Source organism: Petromyzon marinus, chromosome 20, assembly GCF_048934315.1.
Source record: "Petromyzon marinus isolate PM22_M1 ecotype Great Lakes invasive population chromosome 20, UKy_Petmar_22M1.pri1.0, whole genome shotgun sequence".
Classification (NCBI taxonomy): domain Eukaryota; kingdom Metazoa; phylum Chordata; class Hyperoartia; order Petromyzontiformes; family Petromyzontidae; genus Petromyzon; species Petromyzon marinus.
Genome location: NC_133686.1, coordinates 10739987 through 10765907, shown reverse-complemented (window position 1 = coordinate 10765907; position 25921 = coordinate 10739987). Strand labels below are relative to the sequence as shown.

The window sequence follows — 25921 nt, the reverse complement described above, 5'->3', positions numbered from 1 at the left end:
TGGGAGCGCTCACACCCCAACACGGGAGGGCTCGCACCCCACCATCAGAGCGCTCACACCCCAACACGGGAGCGCTCACACCCCAACGTGGGAGCGCTCACACCACAACGTGACAGCGCTCACACCCCACCATCAGAGCGCTCACACCCCAACGTGGGAGCGCTCACACCACAACGTGACAGCGCTCACACCCCACCATCGGAGCGCTCACACCACAACGTGGGAGCGCTCACACCACAACGTGACAGCGCTCACACCCCAACGTGACAGCGCTCACACCCCAACGTGGGAGTGCTCACACCCCAACACGGGAGGGCTCGCACCCCACCATCAGAGCGCTCACACCCCAACACGGGAGCGCTCACACCACAACGTGACAGCGCTCACACCCCAACGTGACAGCGCTCACACCACAACGTGGGAGCGCTCACACCCCAACACGGGAGGGCTCGCACCCCACCATCAGAGCGCTCACACCCCAACACGGGAGCGCTCACACCACAACGTGACAGCGCTCACACCACAACGTGACAGCGCTCACACCACAACGTGACAGCGCTCACACCCCACCATCGGAGCGCTCACACCACAACGTGACAGCGCTCACACCACAACGTGACAGCGCTCACACCACAACGTGACAGCGCTCACACCACAACGTGACAGCGCTCACACCACAACGTGACAGCGCTCACACCACAACGTGACAGCGCTCACACCACAACGTGACAGCGCTCACACCCCACCATCGGAGCGCTCACACCACAACGTGACAGCGCTCACACCACAACGTGACAGCGCTCACACCACAACGTGACAGCGCTCACACCCCAACGTGACAGCGCTCACACCACAACGTGACAGCGCTCACACCACAACGTGACAGCGCTCACACCCCAACGTGGGAGCGCTCACACCACAACGTGACAGCGCTCACACCCCACCATCGGAGCGCTCACACCCCAGCAGTTGTCCCTGCTTGGGATCAACTCGGTTCATTATCCCTTCAGAGTTTGGCGATTAACTTCTCATAAAAACCCGACTTAAGAGTTTCTTAGCTCACAGGGTAATAAACTGAAACAAAGGACTTAAACAGTGGCATTGAAATAATTCATTTTAACTGGAAGCATTTCGCTATTCTTATGACCTTCACAAGCACGTGACGATGTCATAACGACTCAATAACTGCGCTAAAATCGTGAGCGAATAATCGCCTTCGTTTATTTAAGGTTACGTGCAACCGTTTTGCAGTTACATTAAAACTCGTAGCAAAGCAATATTGTGAGAGAGAAAAATCTCGGAATAAGCGACGGTAAAAATAGGAGGGAAAAAAAAATCAATGCTTGAATTAAATATCAACTCTGAGCCGTGATAAATCATCAATTTGACAAGGGGGTGAGAATCATTAAACCAATAGTTGTTAACATCGATTCTATTGTTGATATAATCCTCCTGCTAAATCTGCACACGTACAAAAATGTGGCATTTGAATGTGTGAATGAATACACGATACAAATGGTTACACATTGACGAGAGCATTACTCTACATGCGGCAATGAGCATAACGAGTATCTCTCGCACACAGACAGCACATCACAGACCTTCCAAACAATGAAGCATGCACTGAGCAAAGCGGAGGGAAACGGAGCTTGAATTTTGATGCAGAGCTAATTTGTAGGTGTAGTGTTTTACATCAAAATACCCGTGACGGCTAACCACGACTGTTAACCACCATCACGTTACAACCCACTTAATCCATCCCAGATTATTGATTTAATGTAATCGTGCAAGATTATTTTGCAGCGCATTGAAGACAAGTTCAATAAACGTTACGTAAACATTTTTTACAAGTAGAATATTTTTTTATTTCATTAAGGTTTGAGTGAAAAAATTACAGGATCATCTCGGTCAAATGTTTTTATTATACAACTTAAATAATGAGGCACAACCACAGAATTCTTGCAGCCAAACGGACGTTGCAATTTAATATCTACACAGAAATTATTACCCCAGTTGATACAGCAGCCTCGTGTGACCATTTCACATTTTTTTCAGCAAACCACAGCTATGGTTTAGTGATTTTTTTTGGTTCATGGTTTTTAGACTGTCGATAAGCCTCGTCATGCCCCTAATGCCGCAATTGTGTCTTGAGATGTTAAGGATAAGGGCTCATCCTCGAAGCTGCGCAGCTCGCATGAAATCGGAACTGGCAGAGCCTGAAGGCTGCCGAGTTGATAGCGTGTTTCACATTGTGCTGACCGGAGCCTAATGGGGGGAGGGGGGGCTACATCACTTCTCTGCAGGAACACCGATGATATATCTACAAAAGCTAAACGAGCATAAAAAAACCCCTTTGCTATTCAGCACAAAGTGGCCTTGCTTTGTGTTGATTTTTCATAGTCGCCGGAGGTTGTTCTTTCCAACAGACAGCAGTCACTTGCAACGACATCGTCATACTGCCACGTGCGTGTGTGTCACAGCGAGTCTGTGTGTGTGTAACAGCGAGTCTGTGTGTCACAGGGAGTCTGTGTGTAACAGCGAGTGTGTGTGTGTGTGTCACAGTGAGTCTGTGTGTGTGTAACAGCGAGTCTGTGTGTGTGTAACAGCGAGTCTGTGTGTGTGTAACAGCGAGTCTGTGTGTGTGTGGGGGCGGTAGCGCAGCAATTGGCCATGAGCGGGAGTTCGATTTCCGCTCACGGCCAACACCCGTGACGCTCTCCTAGGTCGACTCAGCCTCAAATGAGGACCCGGTGCGGTGTAAACATTGCCATTGGGGAGACAAAGGCGGCCGGGCGCGGTGCTGGCCACCCACCCCCTCGTGTAATATGCAGGCCTTCATTGGTGCTCGCTTACAGCACTTGCCCCAACAGTCTGCTCAGCCTACACGGGGGATATTTGGCCGTGTCTGTGCGCGAGATCACACGCGAGTGTGGAACATGAGCAATGGGGAGTCTCAAACACTCCCAAGTTCTCCCAGAACCCATGCCATATCTTTCGTGTAAATCCCATACGGAGCTAGCACAAGTCTTAGCGTCGGCAATTTTTTTTATTGTGAAAGTCATTCTGAACTCGGGCCACAGACCCGGAAACCACGTGTGCCTGTGTAAATGTGCATGTGTGAGCATTTCAACGTGGGCAGAGATTATTCATTTTAGCGGACTACGCTATGAAATCAGCAACCCAAGTTGAACATCAGCCATGGCAAACATCAGTGGCAAGTAGAAGATGTTGCTGTCTTGGACCTCCGCTTAGGCCTACTCAACTTAAAAATTATTAAATGTTGTGTGTAAACATCGGCAATGGGGAGACAAAGGCGGCCAGACGTGGTCCTCGCTACACCGCCCTATTATGTGCTAGGCTGGTCAAAATAGGCGATTACCAACAGCAGTTGCACCAACAGTCCGTATGGCTCTTTGTGGAATCTGCCTTCTTTTGTTGGGGCGGGGGAAAGTGAAGATGCATCCGTGGCTGTTTCCAGGCGGGACCGTGGTACTGCATGGGAAGCAGACGAGGGAACGAGGCATCTTGGGCTGGGCTTACGTCGCGGACCCGTCCTCGCCACGGAGCGCCTTGTACTTGTTCATCTCTTCGGGGAAGACGCGGCTGAGCTCGGCGATCAGCTGGCTCCGGAATTTCTGTAAAAGACACGCGGTTGCAGGGCGACGCGCCGCCGTCAGCCAGTGCAGCTTTCGCTCACCGTACCACGCCCTGCCGTCAGACTATTAGGGGACAGCTGCCAATAGGGGGTGTCCCCCCCCCCCCCATAGGCCAAGCACTGCACTCTAGACCAGGGGTCGTCAATCTGCGGCTCCCGAGTCCACATGCGGTGGCCCTTTGGCTTCCTCCTTGCGGCTCTTCGGTTGCCCCCTTGCGGGAAGCCAATAATAAAAAAAAAAGTTTAAATCCTAAATATTATTTAACGTAAAGATAGATTAAATATGGCAGGGAATGGTTCACTACGGAGTGTCTTGGTGACAACAAAATCTACGGTCAAACTGTGTTTTTAAAGAATAACTAAGAGGGGGGGGGAAAAAACTAAATAGTTGAAGTTTATTCCATCACCTATTTTGTTTACTTAAGCCAGAATGTGTGATCTGCTGTACAGCTGCTGCTGTGTTTGTGTATGTATACACGTGGATGTGTGAGTGATGTGGCTCTCAAACTAGTTTGGTCAAAGACTAAAAAAGTATCTTCTTCTTTCAAAGATTGCAGACCCCTGCTCGAGACATTGGTTACATGATGAGTGGAATATAAATGCAAGTTGTCGTTGCTGTTGTTCTTCCAGGAAACATTGCTCTTTTAAGCATACAGCCAGGTAGTACTGTGAAGGTGAAAAGTGAAGAAAAGGTGAAAAGGAAGTTGGGTGAAGTGGCAACGGTGGTGTTAGGGTCAGGGATAGGGCCATGTGACAAGGTCTGGTTTGCCAGCGTGCTTCACCCCCCCAGCAGCCTACTCCCTCTCTCCTCTCTCCTATCACCAACTGTTCTCACCTTTGGTGTTTACAGCACAGTGGGTACAGAGCTCAGCAACGAAGAGGTGGCTAAAAATTGATAGACCAGAATCTGAAACTTTATTTAGACTGGAGGAATCCGATGAGCTATGAAGCTCTTTTTTTTTTTACAAATGGAGCAGGGTAGAGCAAACCCACTGGTGTTGTGCATCTGCATCAAATGAAAAAAGAATAGGCTTTACCCTTTCCAGCAATAATACAGGTGGTGTTAAGATGTTCAAACACCAAATATACACTTATTGCAAGGAATCAAGTCTGCATGAACCACACATGCTTGTGGTAAAACATACAAACGTGCTTTGACAATATCCGCATTGCCTTTGAAACTGATCCCAAAGACATACGTTTTTTTCAAGTTATATTTAATACGAGCAAATTTTAATGACATTTTGCATTCAACATACTTCCTGTTTAATGTTTGGGTTGATGTAGGGTAAGCTAAATATAAGGTGGGGTGGGTGTCGTATTATGAACCGTCAACCAAATCCTCGTTTAACATTTTTGCGTACGTGTAGTAAACTTGGTGCCCAGAGAAAAGCTCCACGTGAAGAGATTGCACTCGCAATTCCATCCACCTTAAGTCAGACACCTAGTTGCTATTACAGCTTCCCATAGCGGCGACTACACAGCTCTGCACATGGGGCATCTCCCCCCATGTCGTGTCCTCAATTTGACCCACCGATCCTACCTTCAAAAGCACCGGATTAAAAGGGATGCATCTCGATCGTGTGATATATATATTACAGAGTTAACGGACACTCCGTGGTGGAACAGTATCACCATAATCATCTGCAGCATTCATCATCGCCCAAGGTTTTAGAGATTAGGGATTTGGGGAGCCTGGATCCACATCAAACGTTAACATGTTAATGATTAGAGACAGGCCGAGTTTAACTCTTGCCCATACATAGTATGCGTGGCAAGCACACACACACATATATACGGTGGATAAGGGCAATAGCAATGCTTTGCGTTAATCGACCTGAAGCCCAGCTTCCTCTGGCGGGCGGGGGTGGGGAGGAGGTGCATAGTGAGGCCTCCAGGCGGAATTGTTTTCATATTCTCCTGCTAGCCTCGGCCATAATTGCTACAATCACGACGATTGTCCCTTTTAACTCCCATGGCTTGGTGAAACGAATCACTGGACTGTGATTAAGCAGAGGACAGTCAGTGTTTGGGCGGAGTGCAGATGAGAGCTGTGGTGTGAAATTACTGACAAAAGGCGGACTTCAAACCCATGGCCGACTGTGTGGTGGAAACAGAGAGGATTTGTTTTCATCTATTTCTATTGTTTACCCACTCGGCTAAATAGCCCTGTGTCGGAAGCGACCTGGAAACAAATGATGGCCCCAACGAAGTGGCTTATCACGTGGAAAATAATAGCAGCCAAATACTCTTAAACGCATGCAAACTCCAAATATACAGCAGGCGTCAGTGTCGTGATAAAACCCACGACCTCCTGTATACCAGAAGAGGTAGTTAATATCTCGTCACCACGGTGACTCTCATCGGATTTCGATTTAAAGCTTTCGTGACTGCAAGGATTCATCTTCTTGGTTCTTTCGGTAAAGTCACCACGTAGAATGAGAAGAAAACAATAAAACAAAATAAGACAATAAAATTCTCACGACGTTTCGGCCACAACACAAGTAGCCTTCTTCAGGTGAAGGAACAGAACTGTCGGGACGACAGCGCTTCAAATGTCGTCCCGACAGTTCTGTTCCTTCTCCTGAAGAAGGCTACTTGTGTTGTGGCCGAAACGTCGTGATAATTTTATTGTCTTATTTTGTTTTATTGTTTTCTTCTCATTCTACGTGGTGACTTTACCGAAAGAGCCAAGCAGATCTCATCGGATTGTCCGCATGGACACCGCTGTGATCTGACCCATTCCAATGTCAAAGGCTGCCATGGCGTCAGACACTTAGCACACCGATCCATTTTCCATACAGTTTGAGCATTAAAAAAAAATTAGTCGCAGCTCTCCATCACTTCCCACCCTCTGTCGGGAATATTTCCTTTCTCCGGTGCTGTGGATGAGTCGACACTGACCCTCTAAGGTCCGCTCCCACAGACCCTGGAGTTCGACCGAAGAGCTCAATAAAATAATAAAATACGTGCATTCCGCATCCATTATATAAACAGCAGGCGTGTAATAATGCATCGATTAATTGATTAAAACCGATTTTCATGCTCGCGATATACGAGTTGAACCATGTGGCCGAGAACAAGATTTTTTACGATTTATGCAAATTGTATGCTAATGCCACACGTAGACAAATGGCAAGGATAAAATTGTACAAGACAGGAAAAAATGTGATTCTGATTCACATCACGACCTTGAATCATAAAATTCAATCGCAGGGGAAGGGTGACTCATAAGTCCATTATAATTAGCTGGGTGGAAGCCCACTGCAATATGTTATATATTTACTAAGATATACAAAGGTGGGTTCTAATACAGAACACTATGAGCACGAGTGATAACAATGATTTCTACAAGAAACTTCTAAAGTACAGCAAGAGTTATAAAGTAGACGTTACAAATACAGTATGATGCATTTGGTAAGAGTGACCCCCCCCCCCCCCATTGTGTAAAAGTCACAGCCACAAGACCCCAAAAATTACCAAATGCCAATCACTGCATCTTGTAAACCGAGACTCCAATCTGAGCCATAATCTCTTTTGAAAGGATATTCAGTGCAGAACATTAATAACGACGCTCATATATAATAAGTATGGCAACACGTCTTTGTAAAAAAAAAAGGGATGTGTTGATTGATTAAATACTAGACATTGATTAGATTATGCAAGGTCATGATATGGCCATGCCTTATTGCCGACAGTCCACTGAGACTTTCATCCCAATATATTGTCACCTGTTTTTATATAGTTAATTGCATTATTAATTAATCCCAATAGAGTTGGAGGATGCTGCACCAGTTGGCTGAGAAGCCAACAATAGCTGTGCTGCTGATAGCTGATAAAAAAAAAACATACACCAGCACCTGCCATGGAAACGTACAAAGTTCCTCCACTGACCACAGACTGCGAATGAAGTTGACAATTACCCGATACTTAAGAGACCCAGAAACAGTCGGGCATGATGGGGCAATCTTTAAGGTCGGTGGCAGCAGTAAAGCAGCTCGGTATCTGTAGAGGCTGTGCATTACCATTATGACAATCGCCTGCTTACGCCAAGGCAGGCAAGGATAAACGCCGGTGGCAAGGGATGGGGGCATTCTGCCCAAATTTAAATCACGTGCACTAGTTGAGCGTTTCGCTCAACAGCGCATTAATCCTCCAGCCATCCCTACCTTTGCACCGCGCTCATTCCGCCAAGCAGCCAGGCCTCCTCATCAACATTCAAGTAGTAATGCATGAGCGGTACAGCCTAACAACAGAGTTCAACAAACACGCTAACGTTTGGATGAGTCAACCTCTGACCAGGATATGAAGTCACAATCTTTTGATCGCAGATCAAGCGCTCTTACACCAGCAACATCCATTTGGACCAAAATAGAGTATTGGACTGCGCGGAATATAAACACACACGCAAATATATGCAAAAGGCAAATCTCCCGATATAGCCATAGCAAACTTTTGAGGCAAGTGATGTTAGCGAGAACATGTTAAGACCGACACTATGCCCGGCTGCCATTGTCTCCTTAGTGGGGATGTTTACACACTGCACTAGGTAATCATGATGCCGAGTCGACCTAGGGGAGGCCCAGGACCAGTTCAGATAATCGTTGCTGGTGTTATCCATCAGCGGGAATCGAACTTGGGTAGCCGGGTTCATAGCGTAGCGTGCTAACCGCTACACTACCGCTCCCCCACTCATCTCTGTGGGCGGCCATGAGCTAACAGCAAACATTCTACATTCTCTGTAGGCCAATCACTATTTAATTCCCACAGCAGCACTGATTTTATAGTCAAAATGAATGACAGACTGAACCTAGCCCCGACTACGACTGAACCCAACGGCTGTTACGTAAATGCTATAATGAACGCACCACTCAGCCAGAACCCTCTGATCACGCGGGATTAATAAGAACATTTATTTCAGAAAATGTTGCTCTGGACTCGACGAAGAAATTTTACATTGTTCCCCAATACCAATGTATAAGTCATTTTTATGCGTTTCACTGGGCCAACACCTTTGCTTTCTGCATCAAGCTGTAGAAACAAAAAAAAACCAAGAGGAATTATTTAATAGGTAATTCACTGGCTTAGAAGGAGCCAAACGCTAACTTGGAAACAATAAGGTTTGAGTGAAATTGCTTATGACCTTGCGAATAAATTACACGCGCCCACGTGCGCGCAGAGCACACAACATTGATTATTCCACGGGAGATTACGCCTTGCCGTGCCCCGTCTCTGCCGCTTTTCTATTCCAGCCCACGGAGGTGACTGACCATGGGGGCTGAATTTGGTGCGAAATGCACTATTTTCAGAAGGGGAGAGTGCAATTAGAGAGGATAGTGCAGAAACCATCACACTGGCCGCAAATGAAAACAGCTTTTGCTTCGACTGCAAATAAATCCTAAGCATATCCGTCTCAATTTAGAAATAAGTCCCATGTGCTCATGTCTCCATCGGTGGCCTCCACCAGGTCGGTGGAAATGAGTTGACATTATTACAGCAGGCGCCAGCTTCTCCATGGGATGACGAAGACTTTACCCGCTAGAAGGTGGCGCTTATTTTACCAATCTCAGGAGGAGGGATAATATAGTCCGTACACGACCACAAGCCAAGAATTTAACCGTTGAACCTTCCGATTGGGAGTCGATCGCTGACCAGAGCCACGTGGTCGATCATTATCACTACCTGGGGATTAAACTTTTTGGAGTTTGATGGCTTACCAAATCGACGTGAGCATCAATGCCATGAGTCACTCTTCAACCTTGGGGGTTTATTTGACATTATTGACAAATAGGGGTCAAACGTTTTATTTCCACGCTTGGGTTTCGAGACACGAGTCATACATAGTTTCATTATTTATTATCAGGCTTTCATCACCGAACCAAACAATTGATTGCAATGTGGACATTAAACACCCATTGAACATCATTCTCAACAGTAGGCCATTATGTGTGCATCATAACACAAATCCCCAATAGGAAAAATGACACACACCAACATGAATATGTAAAAAAAAAAATCATACAAAGCTAGTGAACCTTGCAAAGAAAAATTCATAAATGGAAATGATTAAAAAAAGGTCAAAGTATCAAGGGAGCATTGGGTGGCGCTCATTCTCATTGGTGGAGCCTGAGCTAGCGGTAAAAAATTCCACATTAATTTGGCAGAGGGGCTAGTCATTGAAAAGCACAACTACTGTTGACTTCCCACTAACTGGTACTAACTTTTCGCGACCCGAGAAAGGATGACCCCGGCTGGGCCACACGAGGTTGGAGAGACAGATGAACGAAAGCAGATTTGTGAGAGTGGACGGAGAGGAGGGGAAACGTGTCGGCCTGCAGCGGGGGCAGCTGCACGCAGCCCGAATGAGTGCCAGCCAAGCGTGGGATTGGCGCCCGCAAGAGAGTGGAGGCAACATTAAGGGGCGCAATGAGGACCGTGAGGATCTGTCGATTCATTGATTAAGATCGATCGTGATGCTCACAATGCGCGTAGGAAATATTAACGAGTTTTTGCTAATTATACGCACAGTACACGATGTTATATCGAAGCCAAGGACATAGCCAAAAACTGTGCAAACAAAAGGGAAAAATGGAATCAATACAAATTAGACGAACTATTTGGTACTTGAATCTAATTGTGACAAAAAAATCATCAAAACGCTAGGGGGGAGGGGGAGTGTGAATCATACCATGCCTATAACAGTTTCTGAGAATGACTGACACTCACGTGAGCAGAGACAAAGCAGTGCTAGATAGACATTGGAGAAAGTAGATGTAGCAAATAAAGTGGTTGTGGTGACCCAGTGAAATCCTGGATTAAATTACCGAATCAACCTCGGTCTTCAAGATCTTCCTTGATTTCAACTCCACTACCTCTCGCCTCTCATCACTTTCCATCTCCCCTCCCTGTTGCCTTCGCTCCAGCAACCAACACCTTCTCTTGAGACCTCCAGTCAACCTCTGCTTTGTGGAATTTGCTCCTCCTCCTCTGCTGCGTCTGTGGTCCTGAACCTCCCCTGGCTGTCTGAACGATTGACTCTTTCTACTCAATTCAATCCAAGCAGATGACTTTCCTCTTCTACAAAGTCTGTACATGATGATTTTGTCGTCCTGTACAATAAAGCTTCATCCTTTTCCCTCTCTGCCTGTAGTATTCTACCCTAGCCTCACTCTCCCATCAAGATTTCCCTTTAAAGATTCCTCTTACCCAAGATATAAATATGCACAGCTACTGATTTTTTCTAACAGGGATGCATCACGTTCAGATGCTAAATAAGTGAAAAATGGCATCGGTGCAGTCGAGACAGCCCAGATTAGATGAGACAATCCAGATTATAATAATACTATATGCCACCTGTTTTACTCAGCGGAAGTTAAAGATCCCTGGTGACATCATTGTGTACGGGCGTCAAGATTTCAAAAATGTTCTAATTACCCGCAAATTATTCAAACGGGATTATACACGGCGGAAAATCATCACCTGCTACTGGCAGACTTAATTCCATAGGACATTCTTGCAAACGAGACTATCCTGGTCTCTTGAGTTCTCACCTAGTTCAGTGAAATAAACTGTACTTGTGGTAACAGGTACTTGGTTCGCTCCGTACAGTCAAGGCAGTTCACCAATTTTTCGATTTAAAGCTTTCGTGACTGCAGGGATTCATCTTCTTGGTTCTTTCGGTAAAGTCACGTAGAATGGAAATAAAATAATAAAACATTTTATCTTATAAAACAAATCTTATCTTATTCTATCTTAGCAATCATTGGAAAGATTTGATAAACCATTTCAGGTCTTAATTGATTGTTCACGCTTACAGTGGCTTTCAGACAGCATACATTATAAAAAATTTCGTCTCCCCCCTCCTCTTTTCAGAATATAGATGGACTAGTCCTGGGTAAACTGCCAAATCGTTGCGCGTGGCGCAAACGTTTTAAATAAATAAATAAATGCGCCGTTTTAAAATTAATTTATGCGAACACACCTGAAGACGACCGTTTGAGTTATGGTCGAAACGTCGTGAGAATTTTTTATTGTTTTATATATATTTTATTATTTTGTTGTTTCCCTTCAACGTGACTTTACCTAAAAAACTAAGAATATGAATTACTGCAGTCACGAAAGCTTTAAATCAAAATTTAAATCTTATCTTATTTTATTTTTAGTATTTATTTCCATTCTACGTGACTTTACCTGAAAGAACCAAGAAGAGGGCACAGTTCACCAAGTCTGTATGTATGTTGAACTTCTTTCGCATCGTAAGTAGCCAACCGTGCTGATCGTCTGTGCGACCAGTATGACTGAGGCGGCCACAGAGGTCAGCGTGGTCTGAATTTGGTGCGTTTTGTTGGGTTTGCACAATGTGCCTTTCTGTTCCTTTCAGTTCCTCTTACCTGGCATTCGCTCGTATTCCCACGCTCCTCTCACCTTTACCCCTTTTTGATAGGCTTTTGCTTTGGGTTGTTTGGCTGTCCCCCAACATAAATGTAATGTTTGTTGGTGGTGTTGTTTGCCACTTGTTGAACCAAGTCACTCTTGTAGGAGAGACAGTGGTCTCAATAGATTTTAACTGGTTACATGTCATTGGAAAGATGTGATTAACCATGTTAAACCTCAACCGCTACTCTCCGCCACTCCGCGTCCCCCACACCCCCATCCGTGGCTCCGATGTTTTCTAGGACGAGCTTCACCTTCCTGGCTCCTCCCACAACCCCCCCCCCCCCATGCTGCGCCCGCCCTCCCTGGCTCCTCCCCCTCCTCTTACTCTATATAACAGTCTATCATCACAAATAGCTCTCTCTCTCTACAGTTATTTTGCTGTGCCCTTTTTCACACCTGATGAAGGTGGCTTGTGTTTGCCTCCGAAACGTGACTTTACCGAAAAAAACAAAGAGTATGAATCCTTGCAGTCACGAAAGCTTCAAATCTAGAATTACACAAATGTCGCCAACACGTGCGATATCCTCCCCTTAGATGAATGTTTAAGCCCTGCTGCGTCTCCTGACCTTCATGGCGTCGATCTTGCCCTTGACCTGCTCATTCTTCGCGAGTGCACGCTCCAGGCATTCTTTGGTGTAGAGCTGGGGGTTCTTCCCCTGGTCGATGTATCTGTGGCAAAGGTCAAAGAAATTCTGCTCCAGCGCCCGCCAACGCAGCGCTACTCATGTTCGCGCCAAAAGTAAAAAAACGTGTCCCTGCTCAATTAAGCAAAGGGGCGGCAGCGCTCACCTCCATTGGCAGCCCCGATTTAGCTGTGCAAATTCCACATTCCCATGGCAGGTACATTTTTCAATAGGATGATACAATGCTAACCTTCCACAAAGACGAATTTATTTAATCGAATGAAGATTGTACAGATAATGGTGACACTGGCTGTTCCGGCACTAAATGCAATATAGATTTCAATTTCAATATATTTTTTCTAAGTTTCTCTTTAACGGAGTTAAGTTTTTTCATTACAATATCAATGTTCGCTCGAACGAAAGGCTTATTTTAATTATTCAAAGAGTCTGCCTGCTCAAGCAAGAGTAGTATAGTGTTCATCCTTTATTAGCAGCCTTGAGCCCCCAGTGTAAATTCCATAAACCAATGACATAGACTGGTCTATCCATAGGAAGACCACTGATGACAGCCCACAGTGGGATTAAAATGATAAACCACTGGATGATTGATTGCTGAGTCAACCTCCAATAAGGAGTTAAAATTGCAATATTCAGATTTTCTTTAGCCAAATGATAGATTTATCAACTCAATCTGTTGAAACTAAACTTGGTCGAGACGGTAGAGTTCATCGCTCCAAGGTAAGCTGTGATACTGGATATTTTACACATTTAACCAACATAAATTGAGCATCAGACTTAACTGTGTAATAACACGAGCATCAATGTGCTCCACATTGTGTTTGGACGGCAGAAATAACCGACGCATGCTTAGCCAAGGAATGGTCATGTGATTCTCAGGTTCTGCGGGGGGGGGAGGGGCTGTAAGGTACACTACTGAACTATAGGATGCTGATTATTTACTTTTGGAACAAAAACACTATGCTTTGAATTAAGTTTGTTTTGGGTTTTTTTAACAGTAGTTCCAAGTGCAGATACAATGTAAATCTCTAGTTCAGACATGCTCTGCGACTTGTCTTTAAAACAAGTGCTGACAGCATTTATCAATATGACTCATGGCTTTCAAGGTAACGTGGCACTTCACGCACCAAAAATACATTTTACTCCCAGTGTCAAAACTGGACGTGCTATTACTCAAAACTCTGTATGGCAGATTACGGCGAGTATGGCCAGACGCAATGCAATTCCGTGCGAGAGCACCAACGTACTCAAAGACTTCCAACGGTACGTGCACGTCGTGAAGAGACTGCCGGCACTTCTCGATCTCCTGCAGCCCGCCGATCATTGTGTTCCTGCAGAAGAAAGGAAAAAAACACCCACCAGGCGCATTACAATTTCAATTGGCAACCCCAGGTCCCGGAGCCACACAGGCACGGCGTCCCTCCCGCTCAAACGGGCAAGCGGTGAGCACAAGTCTCCATTGGGAGTTTCTGAAGCCAGCGAGAGGAATTCCACATTTCTATAATGGGGACCTGTCTATCCACAGGGCAAACGCTTTTGTCGAGTGCCCAAATATCGTGGTTCTCTCATTTTATTAACTGCGGACGTATTCTGGGCTGATACACTCCCAAAACAGGATTTAAACTTTAAACCTCTCGCTGATTTAATACATTTAAACTAAGCTATGAATAAACCATCGTGCAGACAAAACCAACGATGTCTTTATTTGTTTGCATTCGTGCCCAAAAAGTGATCAAACACTTTTTTTCCTCTTTATAGTAGCAAGCGATTCAAATTCAGGAGCTCAGCAATACTGTCTGTATCAGACATTAAACCCACAAAGCCACAACACTACTGACCAGGTGGTGCTGTGGTAACAGCAAATGGAAAACAGTCTGAAGTTTCCACGTTCAAACATTGGCCAGTGGTTGACTCACAAAACCACCACCACCATTTACATATATCCTTTGGAGTGGGGTCCCTAAAAATTACACAAACTTTGTGGCAACTCAAGAGTGGCTTTCTTACGTTGCGACTTACAGCCATCCATGGGAATGTGTAATTTCCACTCATGACCTCACTCAAGGCCACAAATAACGATCAACAACAATCCCACACTCACTTAAACAGGTCTCTTAACGTCAACTAGCCGCATCCAGTTATACCAGCAACAGGATTTTTTTTCCTTAAAAAAAGTCTATCCAAAATTAAACCAAAAATTGATTCTGCGTCTTGAAAAGGCTCCCATTTGCATAAACATCTATCCCACGTCAGGTTGGCTAATGGATTTATTGTTCATGAAGCCGAGACTATTAATCACTAAATTAACTGCATCAGATGCACTTGACATAAGCAGCAGGCAAAGTACACTTCCAACTATTTCGGACTGGAGAATTATTGAACTACACATACAAGTTACATTTGCATCAGACTGTGAAAACTATCTGCATGAAAAGCGACTAAAGGGTATCGGACAGCACTTTTAGACAATCCTACCAAGCATGCCGAACAGTGATGTCCGGACAACTTCTGCACACTTTGGGAGTTACGTACAAAGCAAAGCATCTTGCATGGGCAATTAATAGCAACAAACCCTGGAACGGCAAAGAAATATAAATACAGTAAACAGAAATCTGACCTTAACGTTAATAAATTTCGATTTAAAAGCTTTCGTGACTGCAGGGATCCATATTCTTGGTTCTTTCAGTAAAGTTTAACACGTAGGCTTTCGCGACCAATATTATTCATAATAAAGGTTTTTGGGTTAGATCGCGTTTATTTATAAATGTGTCGTAACCCTCCACCACCCGACACGGCCAATCAGCAAAAAAAGTGTCACGTTGACAAAAGACAAATAATTCACTACTTTAGCCCACCGGTGTGTTGAAGAGTGAATCCACATTTACAGTTTGAGTACGACGTTTCACTGGTAAATACATCCAGCATCATCGGGCAATTCGCCAGAATGGTAAAGCCCTCGCTTGCTCCCGGTTTTATAGTAAAGTCACGTAGTAAAGTCACGTAGAAGGGAAATAATAAAATAATAAAAAATGAAATTCTCACGACGTTTCGATTGCAACACAAGCAATCTGATGATGATTGCCTGTGTTGCGACCGAAACGTCGTGATAATTTTATTGTTTTATTTTTGTTATTTTAAATTTAATACATCGGCTTTCATCGTAGCAAATTGCTAAATGTTGTGGATTGCAATCCAAAATATTGGTGAGCTGAAGCAATAAAAACTGGCACATTTGTTCACGTGACAACGGTATCTGTTTGGCTGCGTCAGGTGGAGGAGGGTATATGGCACAGTGGCATTTTACTCATGCAATCATTAAACATTATCAAGAGAGCTCTCACACAAGCGAACTGTACACAAGCTAAGAGGAATATAAATCCTTATACAGTCAAACGTCTTCATTCGTTGGATTTTTTTCTTTAGCACAACGCGTTTATTCGCGAATTTACATTTGTATTCGAGTTTAAATTTCGCGCCGTTCTCCTTCCGCTATTCGCAATGTGACCGTTTCGACTGTTCACAATTCGGCGGCATTGCATCGTGGGCGAGAGCTACTGGACTCGCATAGTACACACCAGTGGGTTGGTGGCCTTGGGGCTGTCATCGAAAATGCTGAAACCGTTGGTCTTCAAGTGCCTTTTATGCCACTTTTCGCCTTATTTGTGATGGGTTTTTTTTATTTCGATTGTGGGGGTCCAAGCGTCAAGTGAGTGGAGGAATTGAGAGCGAGAGTAAAAAAGGGAGAGAAAAGAAGGTGATGAGTTTAGCTCAAAAAAGTCGAGTTGTTGGATAAACTTGCTATCGTGGTGATAGTGCGTCTGCCATTACACGGTAAACGAGTCAACAGTCGGCTACATAAAGAAAAACGAGAAGGCAATCAGGGAAAGTGTAGCGACAAGTGCACTGATGACCACCCAAGTAGTATCATCATCACAGGCCAAGTAGTATCATCATCACAGCCCCATTATTATCATCATCACAACCATGGTAAACAAAGCATCCAAATTTAGAGTCAAATGTATTGACGTGTTTGTATTGTGTGTTGTCTGTTGTATTATTGTACAATTTAATTCAGCATATCGATGTTGTTTATGTGTACAATATAGGATTAATGTTATGAAACGTTTTCATTATATCCCATAAGTTCAGTCAGACAAGGGAGCTTAAATCGCCTTTCCCACCATATAAACATAGGATCAACATTCATGATTTCATTAACAGAGATTACCCTGTTAAGAAATTGGCCCACCGAGAATGGAAGGTAGAATTTCCATCGCCGACTGCTAATGTAGATCAGCATCTCCCCGTGCTCTTTTTAGCGGGGTTCACATTTTTTACGTAAAACATTTCACCAATTGAATTTACTTTTAAATGTGTTTAACACAAGAACTGTGTGCTCCCTGTGAATCCTGTCATCATTTTTTTAGCACAGTTACTAAGTAAAGGCCCTAAGGCCCGTAAATTAGGAAATGGGGAACAAGGAAAGCTAGAGTAAAGATTGGAAGTGCAATGTAACAAATTCTTGAATTGAGTTTAATTATAAGAATAGGTTTTGTCCTTTCTAGCAATAACACAGGTCCAAAATAAAAGTTTTTGGGTTCGATCGCATAAGTATGAATGTGTCGTAACCCACCTCCACCCGACACAGCCAAACAAGTAAGAATTGTGACGTAAACAAAACGTCCCAATAAGTTACTACTTCAGCCCACCGGTGTGTTGGAGAGTAAATCCAAAACAAAAACTTTGTTATAAATAATACTGATCGCGAAAGCCCACGGGTTAAAAACAGGAGGTGTTAAGATATTCAAATACCGAATAGATAGCTTTTGCAAGGCATCAAGTCTGCATTAAGCACACGTACTTGTGGCAAAACATGCAAACAAACACCTTCTGATATGTGGCATTGTCTTTGAAACTGATTGGCCTACACCAGACAGCCTTCTTCATGGCCTTGTCTCACCAATGTCAGCACCAGAGAACGCCAAAAGATAGAACAGTACAAAGGCAATGCACGTATGAAAGCATCAAACCTCGGTTTAACAATGGTGAAAGAGGCTACACAGCTGAGAAAGACCGGAGGCAAGGAGTTCCAGACAGTTTGTAGGCACTATCTCACAGCCCTTGCCGTGACAGTCTAGAAGTCATTTACGGATTTTTTTTCGTAGGCATCACTCATGACTTGGCTGCAACCACTGAACTCGTCACATTTGGAACACTCTCTCAGTAAGTGTCAAAACGGAGCTTACACCAAGCACATCAAAGCTCTGAGACTTAGCACCATGGCCCGAGCAGCACACCTCTCAGCCACACTCAATAATGTCTGCAATACAATTCCTACAATTACACAGCTGCAAAGGAAAGAGAGTTATATTAGATTGAACGTGGTGACAGACGACGTTTGGCCAATTCGAACCTCACAATCATCACACTGCAAGGGTTACGAACTCCAAGCCAGAGGCGCAGCTCAGCCACGCCATGAACACAATGCGGTGGTTCCCGCAAATGTCCTCGCTAGGAAAAACACTTTTAAAAGGCTGACCGCTTACAAGAGGTTCCTAGTAAAGGCGTACCAACACTCATTGCCCCTACTGCTGCATGACGCTCATTGATGTGGCCGGATATCAAGTTCAATAGCCCGGAATGTTAAACATTGGTCCCCCGTCTCCAAGCCACCAGGCTATCATGCAGATCGTCGACAGTCAAATATTTCGCACTGACGCAAGCGCACCAACTCCCCCCCCCCACCCCCCCGCAAGAGAATTAACAATCTGCCATGCAGCGGGTCTGTCAATAGAAAGTGCATTGGCACCGTACAATATTGGCAGCAGCTGCTACTGTGCGAGCAACCTGCGGTAAAAAACCAACTAATTATTGCCAGCAGATCCGACGACAAGCGTGCTGACAATGCTCGTACGCACGCACGCTCGCTCGTTAAAACATTTCCTGCAAAAAACACCACCACAGAGACGTGTAACAACAGTGCCTTCTGAAGAGTAAAGATTGTATTCCCAGGGCCTTGCCTAACTATACACGGCTGGGTGGGTGTTGCAGTTCGGGAAGGTCGACTCCCAACTGGAAGGTCGCAAGTCCAAATATCCGACAAATGGAATATTGAACTTCTTCTACCGGTTGAGTGATATCAACGTTTGTAAAATTACCCCAGCGCGAGAGCGGGGAGATACTTTGACGTAACGTTTCACCTTGTCAAAAATATATGCATGTTTATATTCCCCATCTGCTATAGAGATGAAGAGTTTATCTTTGAATGGGATTTGAAATGGAGACCACCAGACATGACGTGAGTTGTATAACTGCCATGCCATCCGGCCAGTGTCTTATCACCGGATTGAATTACTAGAGCAGAATTATTTTTTTTCCTTCTTCTTGTGCAGTGTCTACATGCGTCCTTGCATTGCGATGACAACATTAATTTGTATCAACCGCCAAAATAACACATGGCGTTTTGGAACTGATGTGCGTCATTGAGATAAGTGTGCACAACTGCTTTTGCAAAGAAGGGAAAGAGACACGGGGTAATGTTGCGACACGCAGACAAAGGATAACGCCACTAAGTGCGTGATAACGTCCTGGATGAACGGTGAAAATCCCTCCCGGATTTTGCCAGCGTCGAGAGATATAGACACGCGAATTTCACGCAACGTGTGCAGGAGCTGTCAGCTGCTACCTCCTTTGAGCAGCATTTCTAAAAGAGTCAGGATTACATTGAAGCGTTCTCCGAGCAAATTTCTGATTGCTGTGAATGTTCTCCACCAACAGAGGAAATAATCAACACGCATGGCTGCCATCAAAGTCAACGTTTGTTTTGTTTTAATCAGGGCGGTGGCAGCCCATTTACGTTCATATCCCCTTCTGCAAGGGGTTATGGATAAATGTCGTGGGTCAATCCATAAAAATTACATCAGATTTCTATGAAATTTGAACTAATTTCATACTAAGTATATGTCCAACTCCTTTTGCACCGTACGTAGAAAACCGTGCTAATCAGAGGTGTGTGGGGGAGGCCAAATGTTTCTTAAATCCCCTGACAGTCTACCGAGGAATAAATAGGTACACGAGTAAAGCTGTTATCTCTTACAAATACCAAAATGGCTCGCTACTTAAATGTGCATATTCCACATATCCATGAATAGGCGAGTCTCTATAAAAGATGGCCAATTTTTCTTTCACGTAAAGTGGTACGGCAATTTGAAGAAGCAAAAAAACTATTTCAGAAAGAGGGTGTATTTATATTAATAAAATTCAAGTTTGCCGCAGAGAACCGAATCGATTGCTCAGCGGGATATGAAAACACCTACTTCGATTGCGAGTCAAATGATCTAACAACGGCACCACAGAGCTAGATATAGAGGAAGGTACTTGTTCGTAATACTTTTCGTCATTTTAAATTTACACGATGAAATTTTACGCGCAAGATTATAGCGTCGTGCAGTGCTTAACATCTGATACCTCAGACACCTAGATAGTGGTAAGAATCAAACCATCAAATATGTACAAACTGGTGCTGTGAACACCACACTGCGATCAATCAGTGTGATGTTATAACCCTTTACTAATCCACTGCTAAATGAAAGTCTCTCCAAGCAATGTTGGTCATGGGGACTGCTTGATCATATTTCACTACAGGCAAGAGCCTCATCACCAACCCCAGTGAAGAACCACCTGGCTTTTGAGCTCCCTCAAGAAGAGTGGCGAACACTCAAACTCATCTAAACGTCACACAGGAGAAGCGGGCACCTCCCTTCAACCTGTAACCTTCAGACTGTGGGAAGAGCTCCAACAACCGTGCCTTTTTACAGGCTGTAGAAGATCATTGTAGTGTAATTCTGTAACTCAGCCATTAGAATACATTATGGGAAATAGAACAGGCAGCCTTGAGTGATAGGCAGATAGAAGCAGCCATGTATGATTTACATGCCAAGTGCTTATTTATATATTTCTTTGTACGAGCTGTTTTAATTGAGGATTTTCAAACTTGAGTCAAGTGCACCTCTCCACATGCACCAATCTTCACCTTTTAAACGCATATAAAGCCACAATGTTGCACAAACATTATTATTGGTAACCACTCAAAAAGCTGCACTGTGGCATAGCATGAAGGTTTTCAGAGGGCTTTTCTTAAAGGCTCCCCCCCTATCCAAAGCCTCTCGCCGCTCAAGCAAGTGTGGGGCATACTCTTTGGTTCTATTCGGCAAAGTCACGTAGGTAAAAAATAAAACAAAAATCACGACGTTTCGGCCACAACACAAGCGGCCTTCATCAGGTGAAGGGACCAAACTGTCCAACGGACAGCGTTGGAGTGAAGAAAGCCAAGCGCTGGTCGCCTCCTTTTAAGCTGTGAGGGGGTAAACAGTAAACGCCTTGACAAAGGAAATTAGCATAAAACGTACTACTGACAGAGCTTGGAATTAGCATAAGATGATAATACACCACCTTGGAAGTTTGGAGTGCCACTACTACAATAAATATACTGTACCATTGAAAATTAGTTTAATGTTTGGTTCGATTTAGAACATCTTTCCAATGGTTGCTTAATTTGAAACCATCTTCTCGGTTTAAATTGTGTCTGTGTTTGTAAATCTGAATTGCCTCGTGGACAAATCTCTGATGATAACCTGTCGGTTTGCAAAGGACCTTGGTATCGGAGAAAATTATATCGCAATCCCCCACAGCATTGTAAAAATGATCAGCTACGGCAGAAGAATTCGTTCTGCCGTGTTTCAAATCTGATTTGTGCTCGTGACTTTACCGAATAGAACCAAAGAGTATGGATCCTTGCAGTCACGAAAGCTTCAAATCTAGAATCAAGTGTGGGGCGGTCGTCATTTCTATTTCCACGAGTAGTGGACATTCCAGGTTACGAGGCCATGGGTAGTTTAAATTTGAAAAAATCGGTCAATGCGTACGACTAAATGTCTACCCGCATATTGTGTTTTAATTAAGGGTGCATGCAACACCTTGCGGAGATGACGACAAATAATCTGAAGTTAATTTCATGTTCTACCGCAATGGGAATCACACCTTCTGTGTCACTCACCGCTGGAAATAGCGCTTTATACGGGGCTGTGTTGCGACACGTTCGTCATTACAAAGCAGTGGTGCATTTCCACAAAGGTACATTATGGCCACCGTGGATTAACATGCAGCAAGAGTCAAATTTTCTTGCAGAGAATTCACAATTCGCTTTCCTATTGTTCAACTGCAAGGTCGTATTTGATTTTTTTTAAAGTGAAAACAGAAAACACACTACTGACAATAATAAAATAGCAGAGCTTTGGACAGAGCATCAATGCACATTAAGCAAAAGCGAGTCAACGATTTCACAAAGTCACCTTTACTGTGAAGTAGACCTAGGAAGCCATATTCATGGTGCAGATTAAATACTGTATTTTACATATACTATAGTTTTGTGTTACTTCCGTACTTTGGATTTAGGCCAGAGTAATGATAATACTTGAAGATAAAATAAATGTAACACGTAAGCTTATGCAATAAATATTCTGATTCATAATACATTTTGGGTCAATCACCTAAGTAAAATGTGTCGTAATCCCTCCTCCACCATACACAGCCAATTAATAAAGTTGTAATGTGAACAAGCGTGCCAATGTATTACTGCTTCAGCACACTGGTGTGTTGGACAGCAATCTCACAACATTTAACAATTGGGTAGAACGTTTCGCTGATAGCTACAGTCAGCATTGTCAGGCAGGTGCCAGAATTGTAAACGTGTCTTCCAGTCTTGGACCTTAAATAGGTGGTCTGATTTTTTTATTTAAAGCTTTCGTGACTGCAGGGATTCATATTCTTGGTTCTTTCTGTAAAGTCATGTGACTTTACCGAAAGAACCAAGGATATAGGTGGTCTGATGTCAATGTGCACGCACAAAGGTTACTTTTATATTACCATGTCTAACATTAGTTACAAATTGTAAAATAAGAAAACATAATTGACACAAATACATGGACTAAGTATCGCTTCCTGCCACCTCCTGCACATTTGCGGATGCACATTGATAAGAACAAACCACCTATTTACATCACGAGGCCTCCTTTGCCAGTGCCAAAATATAATAGGGGTTTTCCCCTTTTTCTGCCGACAAAACTGAAACCTTTTGCAAGGAATTATGTTTACATTAACCACATTACAGGTAGTCCCCGACTTACGATACAGGGCAGTCCCCGACTTACGATGGAGGTGTGTTACGAAGACCCCATCCTTAAGTCGAAAATATCGCAAGTCGAAAATGGCCTAGCCTACACAGGAGTCTTAAAGAATGGTGATAATTTAGCAAAACAGAGCAATTTACAGTACCGTACTGTATAAACTATGTAGTGTATGTATTTATTAATTACAATACTGTATTGCACAGTAAAATTTTAAGTAAAAAACAAGCTAAATTCTTAGCCTACCTATATGAACTGCAATTTCATAGAAAGCTTTTTTCAGGAAACAACCCTATCCGCTATGAACACTTTTAACATGCATTGAACGTATGTATCATACCGTGGTAACCCTAAAATGAAATCGCTAAAGCTATGTATCATACATGCAGTGAACGTATCGCAACGTATCATATTCTACTGTGCTCACCAAGATTCTGTCCGTCGTCTGCATACTTGAACCATGTTGGGTTGTTGATGGCTACATTAACTTAGTTGTCGGAAGAGGAGAATGGCGATGATAAAGTTACAGTACCGTACCTCGTAACGTTGCTGCGTTTGCCTGCCAAGCAAAATTAAAAATATTTTGCAATTCTGTCATATCGCTATCGCCATCGTAAGATCGAAATATCGTAAGTCGGGGACTACCTGTACTTGCAGTCAAAATGCAGACAAAAAACAACACTGATAATTCATGCTGTTTTGCGAAATAATCACCATTCTTTAAGACTCCTGTGTACTTGAAACTGATTGGTCCACACCAGAGACAGCTTATCAGAGTGTTGTGTATTGTTTGTATTCTGACTGCAAGTATTGTGGTTAATGTAAACATGATTCCTTGCAAAATGTTTCGGTTTTGTCGCCAGAAAAAAGGGGAAAAACCCTATTATCACCTATTTACATTCAAGACTGGAGGACAATGACATTTTCTCATCGCAACGTTTTTTTGCACCACCGATTAGCACGTTCAGCTACGTACGGTACAAAAGAAGTACAATATACATGCATGCATACGTTGTACCAAATTGTTAATTCTGCGGGATTTCTCTCCAACACACCGATGTGCTGAAGCAGTAATACACTGGCACGTTTGTTCACATGACAACTTTCTTAATTGACTATGTCGGGTGAAGCAAGGATTAGACACATTTTTTACCTAAGCGATCTACCCAAAAAATGATTAGTCACACATTTGATTAATCTCCGAAAGTGAAAACTCTATTTGATATATTTAACTGTTTGTCAATGTATAGGTGCACAATTTGAGAAGATCCAATGTCCTCTATTCAGGAAAACGAGTATTTTGAGAATATTAACTTTATTGTACTTGCATATTAAATTCGTAAAAATATCCCAATTCGGAACCTCCCTGAAAAACATCTTAAAATTCAGAGATGCTTTCCGATATAACAGGATGATTATAGTATATATTAAACATAATACGTGCAGGTATTATTCAAATTTGATATTTAATCCGTTCCACCAGCATGAAACTGCATTCACTTTAGAATGGAATGATGGGATCGTTAACCACCATTGTATTTTCTCCATATATAAAAGGCAAAGTTGTGATTATGTGTGTCTGTTCAAAATGTTTAGCGTACTTCCCGACATGCAACACACTTGAAATTTGCCATGTGGGTTACTTTCCAGACTGTACACCATGCAAAAATTATAAAAATACACTTTTTTGGTGGGGGGGGGAGCTCAATAATGCATATATATTTTGCACGGCAATGACCTGTGACGTCAAATCTGTCACGTGACCCGCGCATGTGGAAGCGTAACGCATTGTAGTGTAGTGGTTAGCGCGCTGTGTGTGTGTCTGTGTGTGTGTCTGCGTGGAAGCGTAACGCATTGTAGTGTAGTGGTTAGCGCGCTGTGTATGTCTGTGTGTATGTGTGTGTGTATGTGTGTGTGGGGAGCGGTAGTGTAGCGGTTAGCGCGCTGCGCTATGAACCTGGCGACCCGGGTTCGATTCCCGCTCACGGCCAACACCAGTGACGATTATCTGAACCGGTTCCGGGCCTCCCCTAGGTCGACTCAGCCTCAAATGAGTACCTGGTGCGGTGTGTAAACATCGCCACTAGGGAGACAAAGGCGGTCGGGCGTGGTGCTGGCCACCCACCCCCTCGTGTACCGTTCCGGCCTTCATAGGTGCTCGCTAACAGCACTTGCCCCTACAGTCTGTTAAGGCTATATGGGGGATCTTTGTTGTCTTTGTGTATGTGTGTGTGTCTGCGTGGAAGCGTAATGCATTGTGGTGTAGTGGTTAGCGCGCTGTGTGTGTGTATGTGTGTCTGTGTGTGTGTATGTGTGTCTGTGTGTGTGTATGTGTGTCTGTGTGTGTGTATGTGTGTGTCTGTGTGGAAGCGTAACGCATTGTAGTGTAGTGGTTAGCGCGCTGCGCTACGAACCTGGCGACCCGAGTTCGATTCCCACTCACGGCCACCACCGGTGACGATTATTTGAACCGGTCCTGGGCCTCCCCTAGGTCGACTCAGCCTCAAACGAGTAACTGGTGTGGTGTGTCAACATCACCACTGGGGAGATAAAGGCAGCCGGGCGTCGTGAATCCAAGTCCCGGGCGAAGCCGGGTAGTAAAGCTAGTTAATAATGTACACTTATAATTTAAGGGAAGGCGAGCTACATAGAATAAACGGGCTTAAGATGTGTCTATAGACGAGACATTATCATGCTGCCATAAAAGTTTACAATCGAAACAAATCGTAAAAATGAACATGCAGTTACGGCACGCTCTGTTCAAAGCGCTCGCTAGAGATGAGGAGGCACCTTTGTTCTTTCAGGAACAATTATTTATATGTTACAACAAACCCTTGTGCGTTACTGCATATACTTGTGTATACATTATACTGTTTAAGTGAAAATGCTCCGTTAAACTACGTAAAAACAAAACTATATTTAGATTCTGGTCACATGTTATTCAGCAGCATATGTTTATACAGACACTCTGGACTGGTTTTGGTTGACTCTCAGCAGTGGCCTGT

At 43.9% G+C, this 25921-nt stretch overlaps 1 protein-coding gene across 1 annotated transcript in view; it reads right to left on the bottom strand.

The window, feature by feature from the left end:
- Positions 1-1191: 1191 nt before the first annotated feature.
- MED10 (mediator complex subunit 10) overlaps positions 1192-25921 on the bottom strand; it is a 29284-nt gene continuing 4554 nt past the window's right edge. The window contains exons 2-4 of the mRNA XM_032957526.2: positions 13980-14063; positions 12658-12760; positions 1192-3635 (exon numbers count right to left, since the gene is read on the bottom strand). Coding sequence (XP_032813417.1) covers positions 3537-3635; positions 12658-12760; positions 13980-14063 — 286 coding nt within the window. The 3' untranslated portion in view covers positions 1192-3536. The remainder of the gene's footprint in view (positions 3636-12657; positions 12761-13979; positions 14064-25921) is intronic.